The 15515-nt window shown below is 56.3% G+C and overlaps 1 protein-coding gene across 4 annotated transcripts; it reads right to left on the bottom strand.

Annotated features, from left to right (window-relative positions):
- Positions 1 to 9099: 9099 nt before the first annotated feature.
- ZNF446 (zinc finger protein 446) lies at positions 9100 to 15138 on the bottom strand. 4 transcript variants are annotated; one of them, XM_060084073.1, is made up of 7 exons: positions 15011 to 15138; positions 13425 to 13805; positions 13148 to 13349; positions 12709 to 12803; positions 11488 to 11572; positions 11233 to 11325; positions 10637 to 11104 (listed from the first exon to the last, which is right to left on the bottom strand). In XM_060084073.1, exons 1-7 carry the CDS (start codon positions 15047 to 15049, stop codon positions 10722 to 10724), a joined length of 1278 nt encoding a protein of 425 aa, XP_059940056.1. In that variant the 5' UTR covers positions 15050 to 15138; the 3' UTR covers positions 10637 to 10721. The 4 variants fall into 4 exon arrangements, with proteins under 4 accessions (XP_059940054.1, XP_059940053.1, XP_059940055.1 ...); XM_060084071.1 differs by having other exon boundaries at positions 9100 to 11322; XM_060084070.1 differs by having other exon boundaries at positions 9100 to 11325.
- Between the last annotated feature and the right edge of the window lie 377 nt (positions 15139 to 15515).

The following is a 15515-nucleotide window of genomic DNA, read 5'->3' on the forward strand; positions in this document are numbered from 1 at the left end:
TCTTCCGGGATGTGGCTATTCCTGTTGTCATTGACTGTTTCTCTGCCCTTGGGGCCAAGGGAGCCCCGGCTGTCCCCCACAGAACCACAGCCCGTTCTTGCCACTGGTGCACACAACTGGACTCAATCTGGGCCCACTGTGGTCCAGCCCACCTCCCTGCACACACTAGGTCATCAGGTTTACGCACATGCCTGTTCCCTCCATGAGAGACCCTGGCTAGGAAGGGAGCTGGGGCTGTGTGAACATAGCAGCAGAGGCCCAGGCTGGCCACCCCTGCTTTGGCCCAGGCCTACTTCCTCCTGGAGCACACAGTAGGTCCAGTATCGTTTGACAGCTGGCACATAGCAGCAGAGACTGGGCTGGTCCACCTTGAGGCCCAGTGTCCTGCCCTTGAGGCCCTTGTACCCTCTGGGACCAGAAACCAGCCTGGAAGAGAGCTTGGAGTGTATGGATGAAGCAGTAGAGGCTGCCACTGGCCACCCCACTGCGACCAAGTGCTCCTGCCATGACTTGTGACTGTCCCTTAAGACCTGCTGGGCACTGCTCTACAGGTTCTCCAGGCTTCCCTGGAGAAGGAGAAGCTGCCCATCGCCTGTGCCAGCATGAGCCGATACGTCCACTTCTCTTGCATGTACCATGCTGCGAGTGGGGTGAAGCTGTGGCCATCCCCCCCGATGAGGAACACTGCATTCCTGCACCCAGGTCAAGGGGCCCTGACTGGTGAGGCCATGTCACTGCATTTCCTCTTGACAGAAGAGGCTAGCATCTGGGATGTGAGCCAAAGAGACCCACCCGGTCAACAGAAGAACATGTGCTGGGATGCCTAGAGAGTGGCACGGGGGGACGTGTGCTGGACGCGAACCTGGGTCTGTGGATCCCGGAGGTTTCAGTGTGGGTTGAGAGCTGGCTGCTTACAGGCTGGATGGCCTGGGGCAATGCCTAGAACCCCTTTCCTCCCGAGCACTGTCTTCCTTCATTGTAAAATGGGACCGGTGATCGTGTCCACCTCAACAGATGTTTATGGGGATTAACCAAGATAGAAGTGCAGGGAACGTTCCGCACAAGGGCTACCTGGCATCCCTGACATTGGCATCCTGGCTCGGCTCTCGCTGTGGGCCCATTTCTTCAGCAGCAGCGTCACCGGGAGGGATCATTGTCAGAACAACAGGATTAAACTGTACCTAAGACCCCTCAAGATTGCCCTTGTAGCCGGGCCAATGCGGGTACGTCTCAGTCAACAGTCTGTGTCACCCTCATCCCATCTCACGGGGTGGTTGTAGTGTTATTCCCACTTTACCGTCAAGGAAGCCCCAGCAGAGGGGGTGCTTCAGCCATGAGTTATCTAGCCAGCACCATCAGGGTAGGCGTCAAGTCCCTCCGTCATCGCATGGATGTTATAAAAAGATCTCACTATGGATCTGAAGGCTTACAGGTTCACCAGCACTTTAAACAAATTCCTGCCCCTGCAAGCCCCAGCCAGCTTCGGACATTCACAGTTTTTGCTATTACCTTTGCAAGGTTAAAACATAATTGTTGGGGCTTCCCTGGTGGCTCAGTGGTTAAGAATCCTCCTGCCAATGCAGGGGACACGGGTTCAAGTCCTGGTCCGGGAAGATCCCACATGCCGTAGAGCAACTAAGCCCATGAGCCACAACTACTGAGCCTGTGCTCTAGAGCCCGCAAACCACAACTACTGAAGCCCACAAGCCACAACTACTGAAGCCCGTGCGCCTAGAGCCCGTGCTCTGCAACAAGAGAAACCACTGCAATGAGAAGCCCACGCACCACAGCGAAGAGTAGCCCCCACTCGCCGCAACTAGAGAAAGCCCGCGTGCAGCAACCAGGACCCAATGCAGCTAAAAATTAAAAAATAAAAATGTGGCTGGTGTCCCCAGCTTTCTCTCCCAAAGGCTGCTTCATGTTAATGCCAGCAAGGAAGTTGGCGTTTGTTGTTTTCTGCTGCCTTGTCAGTTAGAGTCACAGCTTGTAGCCACTTTAAATCCCGTGTCTTCAAGTGACAGGGACATTGGCTGTTCCTCCTTGTGACTTCTCCATTTGTGTGTTTTGCTGACTTTCCTTTGGATGTTTGCCTTGTTCTTAACAATTTAAAGGAGCTCTTTGTCTTTTCAAGATATTAGCCTTTTATCTGTACTGGGTGGCACAGATTTGGTGCAGACTCTTTTAATCTTGTTTCTGTATCTCTTTGCTGTACAGAAATTAGACTTTTACGTAGTCACATAAGATTAAGCCAGTTCCATAAAATAACCAGATAGATTTCTGTATCCCTGGGCTTCTGTTGTAGAAAATCCATTTCTAATGGATTTTTAAATGTGTGGCCATGGGGTTGCTCATAATATACATAAATTTATATTTCCTTATGTCTCTGATACAAGTCTATTTGGTGGGTACATTTAACTCTTTCTTCATGACTAGACTTACATACTTTAGTGACCTCTCTCATCTCTTTACTCAGGTTCAGTGATGTAATCTATTTTATTTATTGTTCTGTGCAGACAGCTCTATTTTGGATTTATTTGCTTTACTCTTCTGGATTGGTCTTTTAAGTTTGTGTACTGTCCCTGCCTGTGTAAACTTCTGGGATGATGAGCGGGCACAGCCGGGAGAGCTAGCATGAGTGGTCCTCTCAGCTGGGCCTGGCTGTCCTCGCTTCAGCTCTGAAAACAAGATCCCTGTGAGCAGAGTCTGGGCGCCACATCTGGCTTCACTCTGCCGTGGTTTTGTGACTTCAGGCCTTCACCCCAAACCATGTCTCCCTCACGCTGGCTTGGGCCTGAGGGCCCTAATATACATTTGGCAACAGAAGAAAAGCAAGTTCTGTAGCCCCCCCGAGAGATTCTTTCCCTTTTGGATGCCAGCAAATAGATCATACAGCAAGACACAGTCTGATTTGGGAGTCCCTTCTTGGCCTGGCAAATTCAGTGGACAAGAGTCAATTTACTATGAAACAGCGATTCCTTCTCTGATCCAGAGGTCTTTTCAGGAGAATTGTCAATAGTTTGCTTTTTTGGTCTTATTTCTAAATGTGTTTGATTACGATTAAAAAGGTAGATCCTATAGCACCTCTTTATCACACTTCACACCCTTTAGCGTGGTTATAAAAAAAGACAATAACGGGCTTCCCTGGTGGCGCAGTGGTTGAGAGTCTGCCTGCTGATGCAGGGGACACAGGTTCGTGCCCCGGCCCGGGAAGGTCCCACATGCCGCGGAGCGGCTGGGCCCGTGAGCCATGGTCGCTGAGCCTGAGCATCCGGAGCCTGTGCTCCGCAATGGGAGAGGCCACAACAGTGAGAGGCCCGCGTACGGCAAAAAAAAAAAAAAGACAATAACAAGTGTTGGGGAAGGTGTGGAGAAACTGGAACCCTTGTACGCTGCTAGTGAGAATGCAGAACAGTGCAGCTGCTTTAGAAAACAGTCAACTCAAAGTTAAATGTAGAGTTACTGTATGACCAGTAATTCCAGTTCTAACATAATCTTTGTTTTCCCTATAATTTTATTTATTTATTTATTTTTGGCTGCATTGGCTCTTTGTTGCTGCGCGGGCTTTCGCTAGTTGTGGCGAGCGGGGGCTACTCTTCGTTGTGGTGCGCGGGCTTCTCACTGCGGTGGCGTCTCTCGTTGTGGAGCACGGGCTCTAGGCGCACGGGCTTCAGTAGTTGCAGCACGCGGGCTCAGTAGTTGTGGCTCGCGGGCTCTAGAGAGCAGGCTCAGTACTTGTGGCGCACGGGCTTAGTTGCTCTGTGGCATGTGGGATATTCCCGGACCAGGGCTCGAACCTGTGTCCCCTGCGTTGGCAGGCAGATTCTTAACCACTGCACCACCAGAGAAGTCCCCTAACATAATCTTATACCCAAGACAGATAAAAACATATGTCCACACAAACCCTTGCACATGAATGTTCATAGCAGCATTATTCACAGTACCAAAACGTGCAAACAACCCAAACTGTCCAAACAACTTAGGACTGGATAAACACAATGTGCTACATGCATACAATGGAATGTTATTCTGCAGCAAAAAAAAGAAGCCCTGATAGATCCGCAGGGACAGAAAGGAGGTTGGTGATCGCCAGGGGCTGGGGAGGAGGAGTTAGGGATGACTGCTAACAGGTGTGCAGTTTTTGGATAATGTGAGAAAATGTTTAAATGTGTGATGATGGAGGCACAGCTCTGTGGATAGACTAAAAACCACCGAATTGTATACCTTCAAGGGGTGAATTGCATGGTATGTGAATATCTCCATAAAGCTGTGAAAAATCAGTACACTGAAATGTAGCATTTTATGATGTTTGCATTCATTTTATTTTGTAGAATATGAAGCTATTACCTGTCTTGATGGTGAGTCTGTGGCATCCCTTCAAAGCCCTGCTCTCCTCGCCCTGCTTCAGCCTTGCTCAGCAGCTTTGGGGTGTGGTGCTCCACCCAACTCTGGAGCGTCTTCATCTAGTACCATGGCTCCCACAGTGGGCAGTGGGCACCCGAGGAGGCCCACTGTTTTTTTTTTTAAGTTTTTTTCGTTTTAAAAATTTTTTTTTGAATTTTATTTTATTATTTTTTTTATACAGCAGGTTCTTATTAGTTATCTATTTTATACATATTAGTGTATACATGTCAATCCCAATCTCCCAGTTCACCCCACCACCACCACCCCTGCCCCTTTCCCCCCTTGGTGTCCATACTTCTTTTTTCTACATCTGTGTCTCTATTTCTGCCCTGCAAACCGGTTCATCTGTACCATTTTTCTAGGTTCCACGTATATGCGTTAATATATGGTATTTGTTTTTCTCTTCTGACTTACTTCACTCTGTATGACAGTCTGTGGATCCATCCACGTCTCTGCAAATGACCCAATTTCGTTCCTTTTTATGGCTGAGTAATATTCCATTGTATATATGTACCACATCTTCTTTATCCATTCGTCTGTCGATGGACACTTAGGTTCCTTCCATGACCTGGCTATTGTAAATAGTGCTGCAGTGAACACTGGGGTGCGTGTGTCTCTTTGAATTATGGTTTTCTCTGGGTATGTGCCCAGTAGTGGGATTGCTGGCTCATATGGTAGCTCTATTTTTAGCTTTTTAATGAACCTCCATACTGTTCTCCATAGTGGCTGTATCAATTTACATTCCCACCAACAGTGCAAGAGGGCTCCCTTTTCTCCGCACCATCTCCAGCATTTGTTGTTTGTAGATTTTCTGATGATGCCCATTATAACTGGTATGAGGTGATACCTCATTGTAGTTTTGATTTGCATTTCTCTAATAATTAGGGATGTTGAGCAGCTTTTCATGTGCTTCTTGGCCATCTGTATGGCTTCTTTGGAGAAATGTCTATTTAAGTCTTCTGCCCTTTTTTTGATTGGGTTGTTTGTTTTTTTAGTATTGAGCTGCATGAGCTGTTTATATATTTTGGAGATTAATCCTTTGTCCGTGGACTCATGTGCAAATATTTTCTCCCATTCTGAGGGTTGTCTTTTTGTCTTGTGTGTAGTTTCCTTTGCTGTGCAAAAGCTTTTAAGTTTCATTAGGTCCCATTTGTTTATTTTTGATTTTATTTCCATTTCTCTAGGAGGTGGATCAAAAAAGATCTTGCTGTGATTTATGTCAAAGAGTGGTCTTCCGATGTTTTCCTCTAAGAGTTTTATAGTGTCCAGTCTTACATTAAGGTCTCTAATCCATTTTGAGTTTATTTTTGTGTGGTGTTAGGGAGTGTTCTCGTTTCACTCTTTTACATGTAGCTATCCAGTTTTCCCAGCACCACTTATTGAAGAGGCTCTTTTTTCCATTGTATATCCTTGCCTCCTTTGTCATAGATTATTGACCATAAGTGCGTGGGGGCCCACTGTTTTAATCATCTTCTGTTCAACCAGCCCTGGGGCTATGGGGAGTGGCTGAACGCACAACACGTGTAGATGAGCTCACCACCTGCGCAGGAGAGCACCTCACACCACACAGGGTCACATGCTCTTGGGTGGCCCCTGGCCCCTGCTGCAGGATGTGACTGGCTTTCTGGAATAATTCTGCAGGCTTGGCAGGATCAGCCATTTGATGAGGGGGGCTGTGTGACTTGGGGCTCTTACTGCGGGAGTAGCGGAGGGAGGGAGGGGGACTTGCTACCTGCCCTTGGGGCTCTCCTGGTTTCAGGAGTTAGGGAGGCACCTAGAATCGGGCTTTGCTTTTAGCCTGTCCCCACATCCACAGATGCTTCCACAGTCAGACGGACCCGCGTCAGATTTTGGCTCTGCCAATCACTGGGTCACCTCAAGTAGGCTGACCTCAGGAGCAGCGGCCGAGGAAGGAGAAGGGGCTGGAGGGAGACCCAGATGAGGAGGAGAGGCGCTTGGGGTGGTCGTGAGGATCAGAGGAGACTGGGGGTGGGGGGCGGGGGGCGAGCAGCTGGAACTCAGCAGGAAGACACCTCCTGCAGCCCTCAGCCCAGAGGCAGCCCAGGGGGTGGCAGGGGTGAGGGGGTGCCACGGGAGGGGCGGCCTGGCCCGGTTTCTAACATGAAGAGGTAGATTCTGGAACCTGCCCTGCAGGCTGACCATGCTGCTGAGCTGGCTGGGGCAAGCGGTCTAAGAAAAGCGATGGAAAGGACTTCCCTGGTGGCACAGTTGTTAAGACTCTGTGCTCCCAGTGCAGGGGGCCCGGGTTCGATCCCTGGTCAGAACTAGATCCCACATGCATGCCGCAACTAAGGAGCCCACCTGACACAACTAAGACCTGGGGCAACCAAATAAATAAATGAATGAAAAAAAAAAAACGACCCGGCACAGCCAAATAAAGAAATATTTAACAACAACAACAAAAAGTGACGGAAGATGAGGACGGTGATGGATCTGACTACGCGAAAACTCAAAAGTCAGATCAGATGCATGAAGATGTGACCAACGGTGTGGCCCACACCGTGCGTTCACGGGAGAGGAGACCCACGTGAGCGGCTGTGGGGAGGAGGGTGCAGCCTGCCTGGCATCCATGGAGAAACAGTGTGCTTGGGTTCTGCCTACAGGATGGAGAAGACGGTAGAGAACGGGAGTCCAGGGTGTTCTAGCTGCCAGGGAGCCCTTCTGGAGGGAAAGCAGACAGGCGGGCCCCACATTTCCGGAAGACACTGATGTATCCATGAGAATTTAAAACGCCCATGGCCCAGGGCTTCCCTGGTGGCGCAGTGGTTGAGAATCCACCTGCCAATGCAGGGGACACGGGTTCGATCCCTGGTCCGGGAAGATCCCACATGCCGCGGAGCAACTAAGCCCGCGCACCACAACTATTGAGCCTGAGCTCTAGAGCCCGCGAGCCACAACTACTGAGACCGTGTGCCGCAACTACTGAAGCCCGTGTGCCTAGAGCCCGTGCTCCGCAACGAGAGAAGCCACCGCAGTGAGAAGCCCATGCACCGCAACGAAGAGCAGCCCCTGCTCACTGCAACTAGAGAAAGCCCCGCACGCAGCAACGAAGACCCAACACAGCCAAAAATAAATAAATAAACCCCCCCCAAAATTGTTCTGGATGATCCGGGTGGGCCCAACGTCGCCACGAGGACCCTCAGAGGTGGAAGGGGAGGTAGAGGACAGTGTCAGGGTGACGCCCTGTGGGAGAGAGCCGACTGTCCACCGCTGGCTCAGAAGGTGGGGAAGGGCCGTGAGCCCGGCTCGCAGGCCATCTCTAGGGTGGAAAAGTCGAGCACACGGGATGGGTTCTCCCAGAGTTCACAGAAGGAACTCAACCCTGCCGCACCTGGAGCTTAGCTTAGTGAGGCTGTGCCTGACTCCTGACCTCCAGAACTATAAAATAATGTTTTGTTTTAAGACAAAAAGAAAAAGGAAAAAACGAGAGCAGAAATCCCATGCTCCCGGAAACTCAGCGCTCCCACTTTGGGGGGTGTCTGTTTTGAGGAAACAGCTAGGTTGCATCTGGGGTGTCTGCTCAGGTGCGGCCACCACAGCACTGGGTGCTAAGGGGGGCGGGAAACAAGGAACTATCTGGGCTTGATGGGAACAACACTGCCGGCCAGAAAATGGGATTTCCACCCAGGCATTTTTAAGAACACAGGGAACTGCGTGGGAAGAGCACGATGCACAACGTACAGTAGCTTCACAAGCTGTGTGACACAAACCCCCGCGGATGAACACTGAGAATAAGACAGCGGCATCAGGGATCGTTTTTGCGATCTCCTTTGCCCCCTTGTATATTTCAGATTTCTCTAAGTGAACATAAACTACTTTTAAATACGGAAAATTGCATTAGAAGATTGCTCACCGCTCTCCCTCAGCAGCTGGCGGTCCTGACGTTTGGCCCTCGGCCTGGCCTGAGCGTTCGGGCCCTGCTCTGTTCTCTTCCGCCGCGTCCCCGGCACGGATGAAGCTTCCTGCTTGCCAACCGGATTGTAACAGGGAAGCACCTGTGTATTCTGTTACAAGTGAGTCCCTGGAGGGCTGTTGCCTATAAGCTTCAATATACACAATGGCCCATTTCTGCGAGCCCGGCCTCCCAGGTATAATGGGCATTAAGCTAAAACACCTTTGTTCAGCTCCCAGGAAACCTCCTGATCAGGCCCCCTGTGAATGACTGCAAGGAGAAGAAATGAACACATCCCCTCCCGGGGCTGATCTGAGCCAGGAAATGTTTGACTTTACTCCCTCCCCTTTCAGTATGAAAGAAACCTGAATTTTAACTCAGGCAAGATGGTTCTTTGGGGCACGAGTGCACCACCTTCTTGGTCTGCTGGCTTTTTTTTTTTTTTAAAGCACTTTCTTTTTTAATTAACTTTTGGCTGCGTTGGGTCTTCGTTGCTGCACGTGGGCTTTCTCTCCAGCTGCGGTGGGCTTCTCATTGCGGTGGCTTCTCTTGTTGCAGAGCACAGGCTATAGGTACGCGGGCTCAGTAGTTGTGGCTCTCGGGCTCTAGAGCGCAGGCTCTGTAGTTGTGTCGCACGGGCTTTGTTGCTCCGCGGCATGTGGGATCTTCCCAGACCAGGGATCGAACCCGTGTCCCCTAGGTTGGCAGGCAGATTCTTACCACTGCGCCACCAGGGAAGTCCCGAGTCTGCTGGCTTTCTGGATAAAGTCACTATTCCTCGCCTCAACAACTCGGCTCTCAATTTATTGGCCTGTGGTGCGGCCAGCAGTACAAGCTTGGACTCGGTAACGAGATCACCAGTGCCCAGTTCCACCTCCAGCCTGGCTCTGCTTCCCCAGGCCTGAGTGTGGTCGACAGGTCTAAGGTCCTCAGAAGACTGGGGATGGAGGAGACGGGTCCTCCAGATGGAGGCCCCTCCCTCCCAGTTTCAGGCTGCAGCAAGGTCCCCCCCAGGCAGCCCAGGTGTCCACCCCACCTCTGCTAGTAACCATGGTCACAGCCACACTCAACACCCACCTGCCACCCCTGCATGAGCCTGAGGCTGCAGAGGCCTCCTTCTGTGGCTGCACCTGTTTCCCTGAAACCACTTCCCACAAAACTGTCCCTTGTTTTCAGAGCAGAAAGGTGACAGAGAAGGGTGTGGAGTAACAGTTCCCAAAGACATCCATGTCCTAATCCCTGGAACCTGTGAATGTTGTCTCACATGCAGAAGGGATTTTGCAGATGAGATCAGGCGTGTAGGTAGGGCATGGGTGAGATGTGACCCTGAGATGGGGAGATCATCACGGGTTACCAGGGGAGCCGTAGATGTAACCCTGAGGGTCCTCACAAGGGGGAGGCAGCGTAAGACTTAACCATCCACTGCTGGCTTTGAAGATGGAGGAAGGGGCCACCCCCGAGGAACGCGGCGGCCTCTACGAGCTAGAAAAAGCCTTGAAGTGGATTCCCCCCTTAGAGCCTTCAGGAGGAACCAGCCGTGCTGACACCTTGATTGGGCCCAGTGAGACCCAATTCAGAGTCCTAAGAGAGTACGTGTTGTGTTGTTTCAAGCCACCGAGTTCGTAAGAGCAACAGTAGGAAAGTACGACAGGATACTGGCCGAAGTCCTGAACGCCCGCAGACGGACCGCCATGGGCAGCAGGCAGCGGATCCTCTGTCCTCCTGCTGTGGGACTCACTGACCCGCCAGCATGCATGGCCTAAGTGACATCTGTTCTCAGACGCCATGCTTGTCCATCCATACTTGGAAAGAAGTTCCCTTAATGTCCGTTCAGGCTGGGACTTGGCAGCTGGAAGGACCACAAGGCCAGGGAGTGACGTGTGTGGCCGAGGAACGGGTAAGCCGGACACCGACCCTGCTCGTGGGCGGGCAGCTCTGAGGCTCCAGCTGCCGGGCAGGGGCTGCTGATCTGACCAGCAGAGACCAGAGATCAGGATTCTTACGCAGAAGCTTCTCCAGGATAAAACTGGAATTTGTTAAAAATCTAAAACGCACAGTGGACAGACTTTAGCCTTCCACCTGCCTGCAAACAGAAGCAGGCTGTGCTCTCCTGGGCTTTCTGCACCGGCCTGCACCATGTCACAGGAAGGGGTTTGGAAGTCACCTGGCCGCCACGGGTCTGGTGCGTCGGTGCACTGGAGCCCAGACCTCTGTCTCTGAAAGGTGGGGTGGGCGAGACAGGAGAGGAGGGAGCCGCGGCTTTGGTGGGGAGACTGAGCGGGGATGGGGGACCCTCCTGGGACTCTGACTTCTGCCCTGGGCGGCCTCCAGTTCTCCAGGCTGCGGCGGAGTGGAGTAGCAGGGGCGGGCTGGGCACGGGGCCCTGGCGAGGCTGCCCCTCCAGCGCTCACGGGGCCTCGGGCCGGTGGCTCTTGCGATGGATGACCAGCTGGGACTTCCAGTCGAAGCTGTGGCCGCAGTCGCCGCAGAAGTGGCGCCGCTGGCCGGCGTGGCCCTTGCGGTGGATGACCAGCTGCGACTTCCAGCTGAAGCTGCGGCCGCACTCCTCGCAGGCGTAGCTGCGCGGGCCCGGGAGCGCGCGCCGGGGCGGCCCCACCGGCTGCTTCTCGGCGCCCGGGCCGCCTGCGTGCGCGCGGCGGTGGATGACGAACACCGACTTCCAGTCGAAGGTGCGGCCGCACTGCGCGCACGTGTAGGGCTTGCTCCGCGCGGGCGGCGGGGCCTCCGGGCAGCCGGGCTGGCCCTTCCGGGAGCTCTCGCTCTCTCCTCCTGGTGGGGGGGCAGAGGTGGCAGAGCCAGGTCGCCTGGTGACTCCGCCCGCAGCCCCCCAGGCGCGGGGCGGCCTGGGCTCCCCGCCCCCCGCCCCCGTCGCCACCGGGGAGCGGGAGGCCACTCACCCGGGAGGAGGCTTCTCGCTCCCTCGGATCCGGTGCTCAGCGTCTCCGGCTCCGGCTCAGTGCGCGCCTCCGGCAGGGGGCACGGCAACCCTGCTGGGGTCGGGGGCCCATCAGGCGCCAGCCCTGGCACGGGGGCGTGAGGGGTTCGCACAAATGAGGGACAGGGGTGGGGGCCCCGGCGGGTGGCCAGGGTGCGGCTTGGGAAACGCCGGGAGGCAAGGTGCGCGCAAGGACCCGGAGGAGAGGGGTCCTCACCCAGGGAGACCACCGTGCCATACTTCTGCAGCATCGCGTCCCAGTACACCTCCTTCTGTGACGGGTCCAGGAGCCCCCACTCCTCCTGCAGGGACGCGGCCCATCATCCACAGAAGGCCCGTCTACCCCGCACCCCACCCGGCCCACCCCATGGGCCCAGCCTTGTTAATCACCTGGGGAGCAGCAGGTAAACAACCCTCACCTGCCTGGGGGTGGGGCTAAAGAGGAAGCTGAGATGGGAACCTGTGAGTGCTGGGGATGCAGGGCCAGGAAGGGAGCTGCCTTCTGGCTCACCTGGGGGATGCACCAGTCCCCCTCAGCTGCCCCACCCCGTGTTCTGGTCGCACAGATGGAAGCTGAGGACCCATCCAGGATGGGCCTTGAACAGTGTGTGCTGCACCGAGAGCAGAAGGCCAGGGGGATGCAGGGACCCCAGGCATCTCTCCCAGGCCTCTGGTTTCAAGAGCAATAGAGATCCTCCTGGGGGAAGTGCCACGGGCCTCAGCATCCCTGGCTGTGGGGACCGGGCTGCAGGGAGGCAGGTGCCACAGAGGGCCAGGCACAGCCTCCCACTCAGGACATGGCTGGGCTGGCTCCTGGGTGCCGGGGGTTGAAGCAACCATGGCCTTCAGGCTGCGGCTGGGTTCTGGGCGACTTCTCAGTGTGGAGTCGATTAGGAAGGGTCGCTGGGAGAGGACAAGAGCCCTGCCGCCCACACTCAGGAACCAAGCCCTCTGGGCGGCAGGGGCTTCCATGCCCAGCTGGTCGCAGCGGAGGGCTGGTTGGCCTTGGAGAAAAGCCCGGGCAGAGGGGGAGTTGCGGGCACTTCCTGGGAAGAGTGTCTCCACTCTGATCTCAGGTGTGCAGGGGAGGCCAGACTCTGGGTGGCACTCAGGCTTTCCTGGTCATCCTGTCCCCTTCCCAGGTGCCAGCTCAGGACTGCTGGGAGCTGTCAACCCCCTGACTGGCTTCTCTGTAAGTGGGAAGCTAACCCCTGCCAGTTCCAATCACTCTAAACCAGAATCCCAGTTACCTGAGGCCAAAATCCTTTCCAAGCACTGGTCTGTCCCCCTGCCCCCCAGGACCTGCAGGGGCTGCCCTGATACCAACTCCACTTTGGGGGAGCAAAGAGCGCAAGAAGTGCTGGCCAAGGAGCCTGGCCAACGGGCAGGACACTCTCCTCCCACTGTGGGCCTGCACCCGCCACCAGGGGCTGCTCACCTGAATCCTGGGTGGCTGGAAGGGCACGGAGGTCGGTTCCTGTGGTTCAGCGGGCCCCTCGTGGGACCGGGCTGCATGTGGGGGGCTGGACGGTGCTAGGAAGCAAGGCAGACAGGGGTCAGGGGCTCCCACGTGAGCCAGAGCAGGCGAGGAGCTGGCGTTGGCGTCGCAGCCTGGGCCCTCCTCGGCAGCAGGGAGGAGTCCTCTGTGTGTGCCCGGCACACAGCAAGCAGGCGGGCAGCCAGCCCTTCCCTCCAGCCTCCCGGGGACCCCGCTCTGCAGTCCGCAGTCCCTGCGGGTCCCGCTCCCAGGTGGGGACACCCACACTCCCTCCAGGAGCCCCCAGCTCCAGCACAACCTCACCTGGGTTCCCCGCCCTAGCTGGGGACGTTCGCACTCTCTCAAGGAGGCCTCAGCCCTCGCGCACCCCCGCTCTCACCTGTCTCCTGCCCGTAGCCATCAGGCTCCTCCTTCACGCTGCAGCTGAGCTGGGCGTTCCCCTCCAACTGGGCATCCTTGGACCCCTCCCCAGAGGCTGCCCTTAGGGGCTCCACTGTCCCTGAAGGGTTGGAGCTCCCCACAGACTCCTCTGTTTTCTGCGTGGCTGGGAGCACCGCTTGCTTCAGGACGCGTGCTGTAATCTGAGGGGGAGACGCAGGTCACCGGGGCACTAGTCTCACTCTGTCCCTCCAAGAAGCCAACACCACCACACTCACCCAGCCCAGCAGCTGCCCAGGGTCATGCTGCAGGCCCTCGACCAGGACAGTGGCCTCCTCAGGGCTGCCTGGCTGCTGTCCCCGCACCCAGGCCTGGATCTCGGGGGGCAGCGCGCCCAGGAACTGCTCCAGCACCAGCAGCTCCAGCATCTGCTCCTTGGAGTGCGCCTCGGGCCGCAGCCACTGGCGGCAGAGTTCACGGAGCCGGGCCAGCGCCTCGCGGGGACCCGCCACCTCCTGGTAGCAGAAGCCCCGGAAGCGCTGGCGTGCCGCCTCAGGATCCTCCAGGGTGGCCTCGGGGTCCACAGAGGGCAGACTCGGGGGGCCCAGTGGGGATGGCATTGTTGTGCCAGGAGTCTTCTTGCAGCCACCAAGGGGGACCTGCAGGAAAGGAGGGGTCAGGGTGCCAGCCACAAGGCCACAGCCAGGGTAAGGCACTGTGCAGAGAGGCGCAGCCCAGGGGGCTGAGGCTGTGACAGAGGGGACCCTGGTGTGGGGTGCTTGCGGCTGAACTGGGGAAAGCTTCCTGGAGGGAGGGGTCACAGGAGCTGGAACTGAGAGCAGAAGGAACCGACACTTGGAGGCCAGTAGCCAGTGGAGCTTCCAGGAAACTGCAGGGAACTGTCTGTCGGGAGATGATGCTGGAGCGCAGGCAAGAGGAGTTAGCACAGGCTTCCAGGGTCAGGCTGAGGAGCCCCGGCAGGTGCCCCCGCGGCGGAGAGAGGGGGTAGCCAGGGAGGCGGTGGGGCCGTGATCCAGGGTGAGAACTGGGGCCAGGCTGCCTGTCCCCACCATCTCCAGGACACGCTGACCCAAGTGGGGCACCCTGAGGGGCTGGCTTGCGCCATGGCTCGAGGCAAGGGCTTATGTGGACCCCGAGACACCGTGCTCGCTGACCGCGGAGAGCCATGACTCACACGGTATGGACCGTGCGTGTGAAATGCAGAAGCAAAGCAAAACGGAATCACGAGCTGTGTGGGGCGGTGGACGGGCAACTGTGTCCCGGCCCTGCAGAGGGTCTGGAGTGAAACACGCCCACTTTGGCGGTGGCGGGGCCTGTCCGACAGGCTGGACTAGGCCTGACTCCTGGAGTCCGCCTTCCACAGAGGAAAGGGGGGCAGGTCTTCCCGAAGGAGAGGAACGGGGCTCCGGAAGGGAGGAGGGGCCCGGGAGAAGGCTCGGAGGTGGGGCACGTCGGGAGATAGTGGAAAGGCCACGCCCACCCAGCCGGCCGGCGCTCACCTCGGCCACCCGAGGCCACTTCGGGTAAGTGGGCCCACGCGGTCCCGCGCGCCTCTCCCCGGACCCAGCGGTCAGCCCCTCGCGCGTTGCCCTGGCGACACCGCCCTGGCCAATCACACGTCTGCTCCGAAGGCAGCGCCCCCTCCCTTCGGACTACATCTCCCATGAGCCTCAGCAAACAGGGACAGGCGCGGCCTCCGCCAGTAGATGATCATTTTCGGAGGCCTCTCACGACTGAGAGGCGCCCCATCCCTCCGAGAGGAATCTGAAGAGTCGCAGGGTTTGGGGGACTCCCTCCCCTCCCCGGCAGCCGCTCTTCCTTTGTATCGCACCCTAGGACTCACCAACGGCGGAGACGGACGGTACCTTCGAATCCTGCGCATGTGCACAACAGGCCCGGCGTCTATTGGCAGGAGGTGACGGATGGGGAGGAGCGTGACCTTTCGGTCAATCAGGGTTGGCGCTCAGCCTAGGCTCCTCCCCCAGCGACCTACCTGAGGCTTCTTTCTGGTCGCCCGGAGGACGCCTTGGTAACCCCTGGAGCATAACCAACCTGCTCCAGCTGTTTCCAAGACAGCGGCCCGAGAGTTGCCCTACCCTCCCCGGAGGCCGGAAGTCGCGGCCTGGGGGAGTGTTGTTTCGCCGAGACTCGCCTCCCGATGGTCCTAGGAGGATGCAGGGACCTACCGGGAAGGCTGGCCTAACCCATGGGCTTTCTCCGCCATCCCCGGGGATTTCTCCAGCGAGGATGGTGCTGGGGTCCTTCATTCGACCACTGCTGAGCGCCCTGCAGATATGCGGGGACAGCAGGCATCCATCTCCTGATGAAGAAACTGTTCTATGATTTTT

This window comes from Mesoplodon densirostris, chromosome 19 (genome assembly GCF_025265405.1).
Source record: "Mesoplodon densirostris isolate mMesDen1 chromosome 19, mMesDen1 primary haplotype, whole genome shotgun sequence".
Taxonomy (NCBI): domain Eukaryota; kingdom Metazoa; phylum Chordata; class Mammalia; order Artiodactyla; family Ziphiidae; genus Mesoplodon; species Mesoplodon densirostris.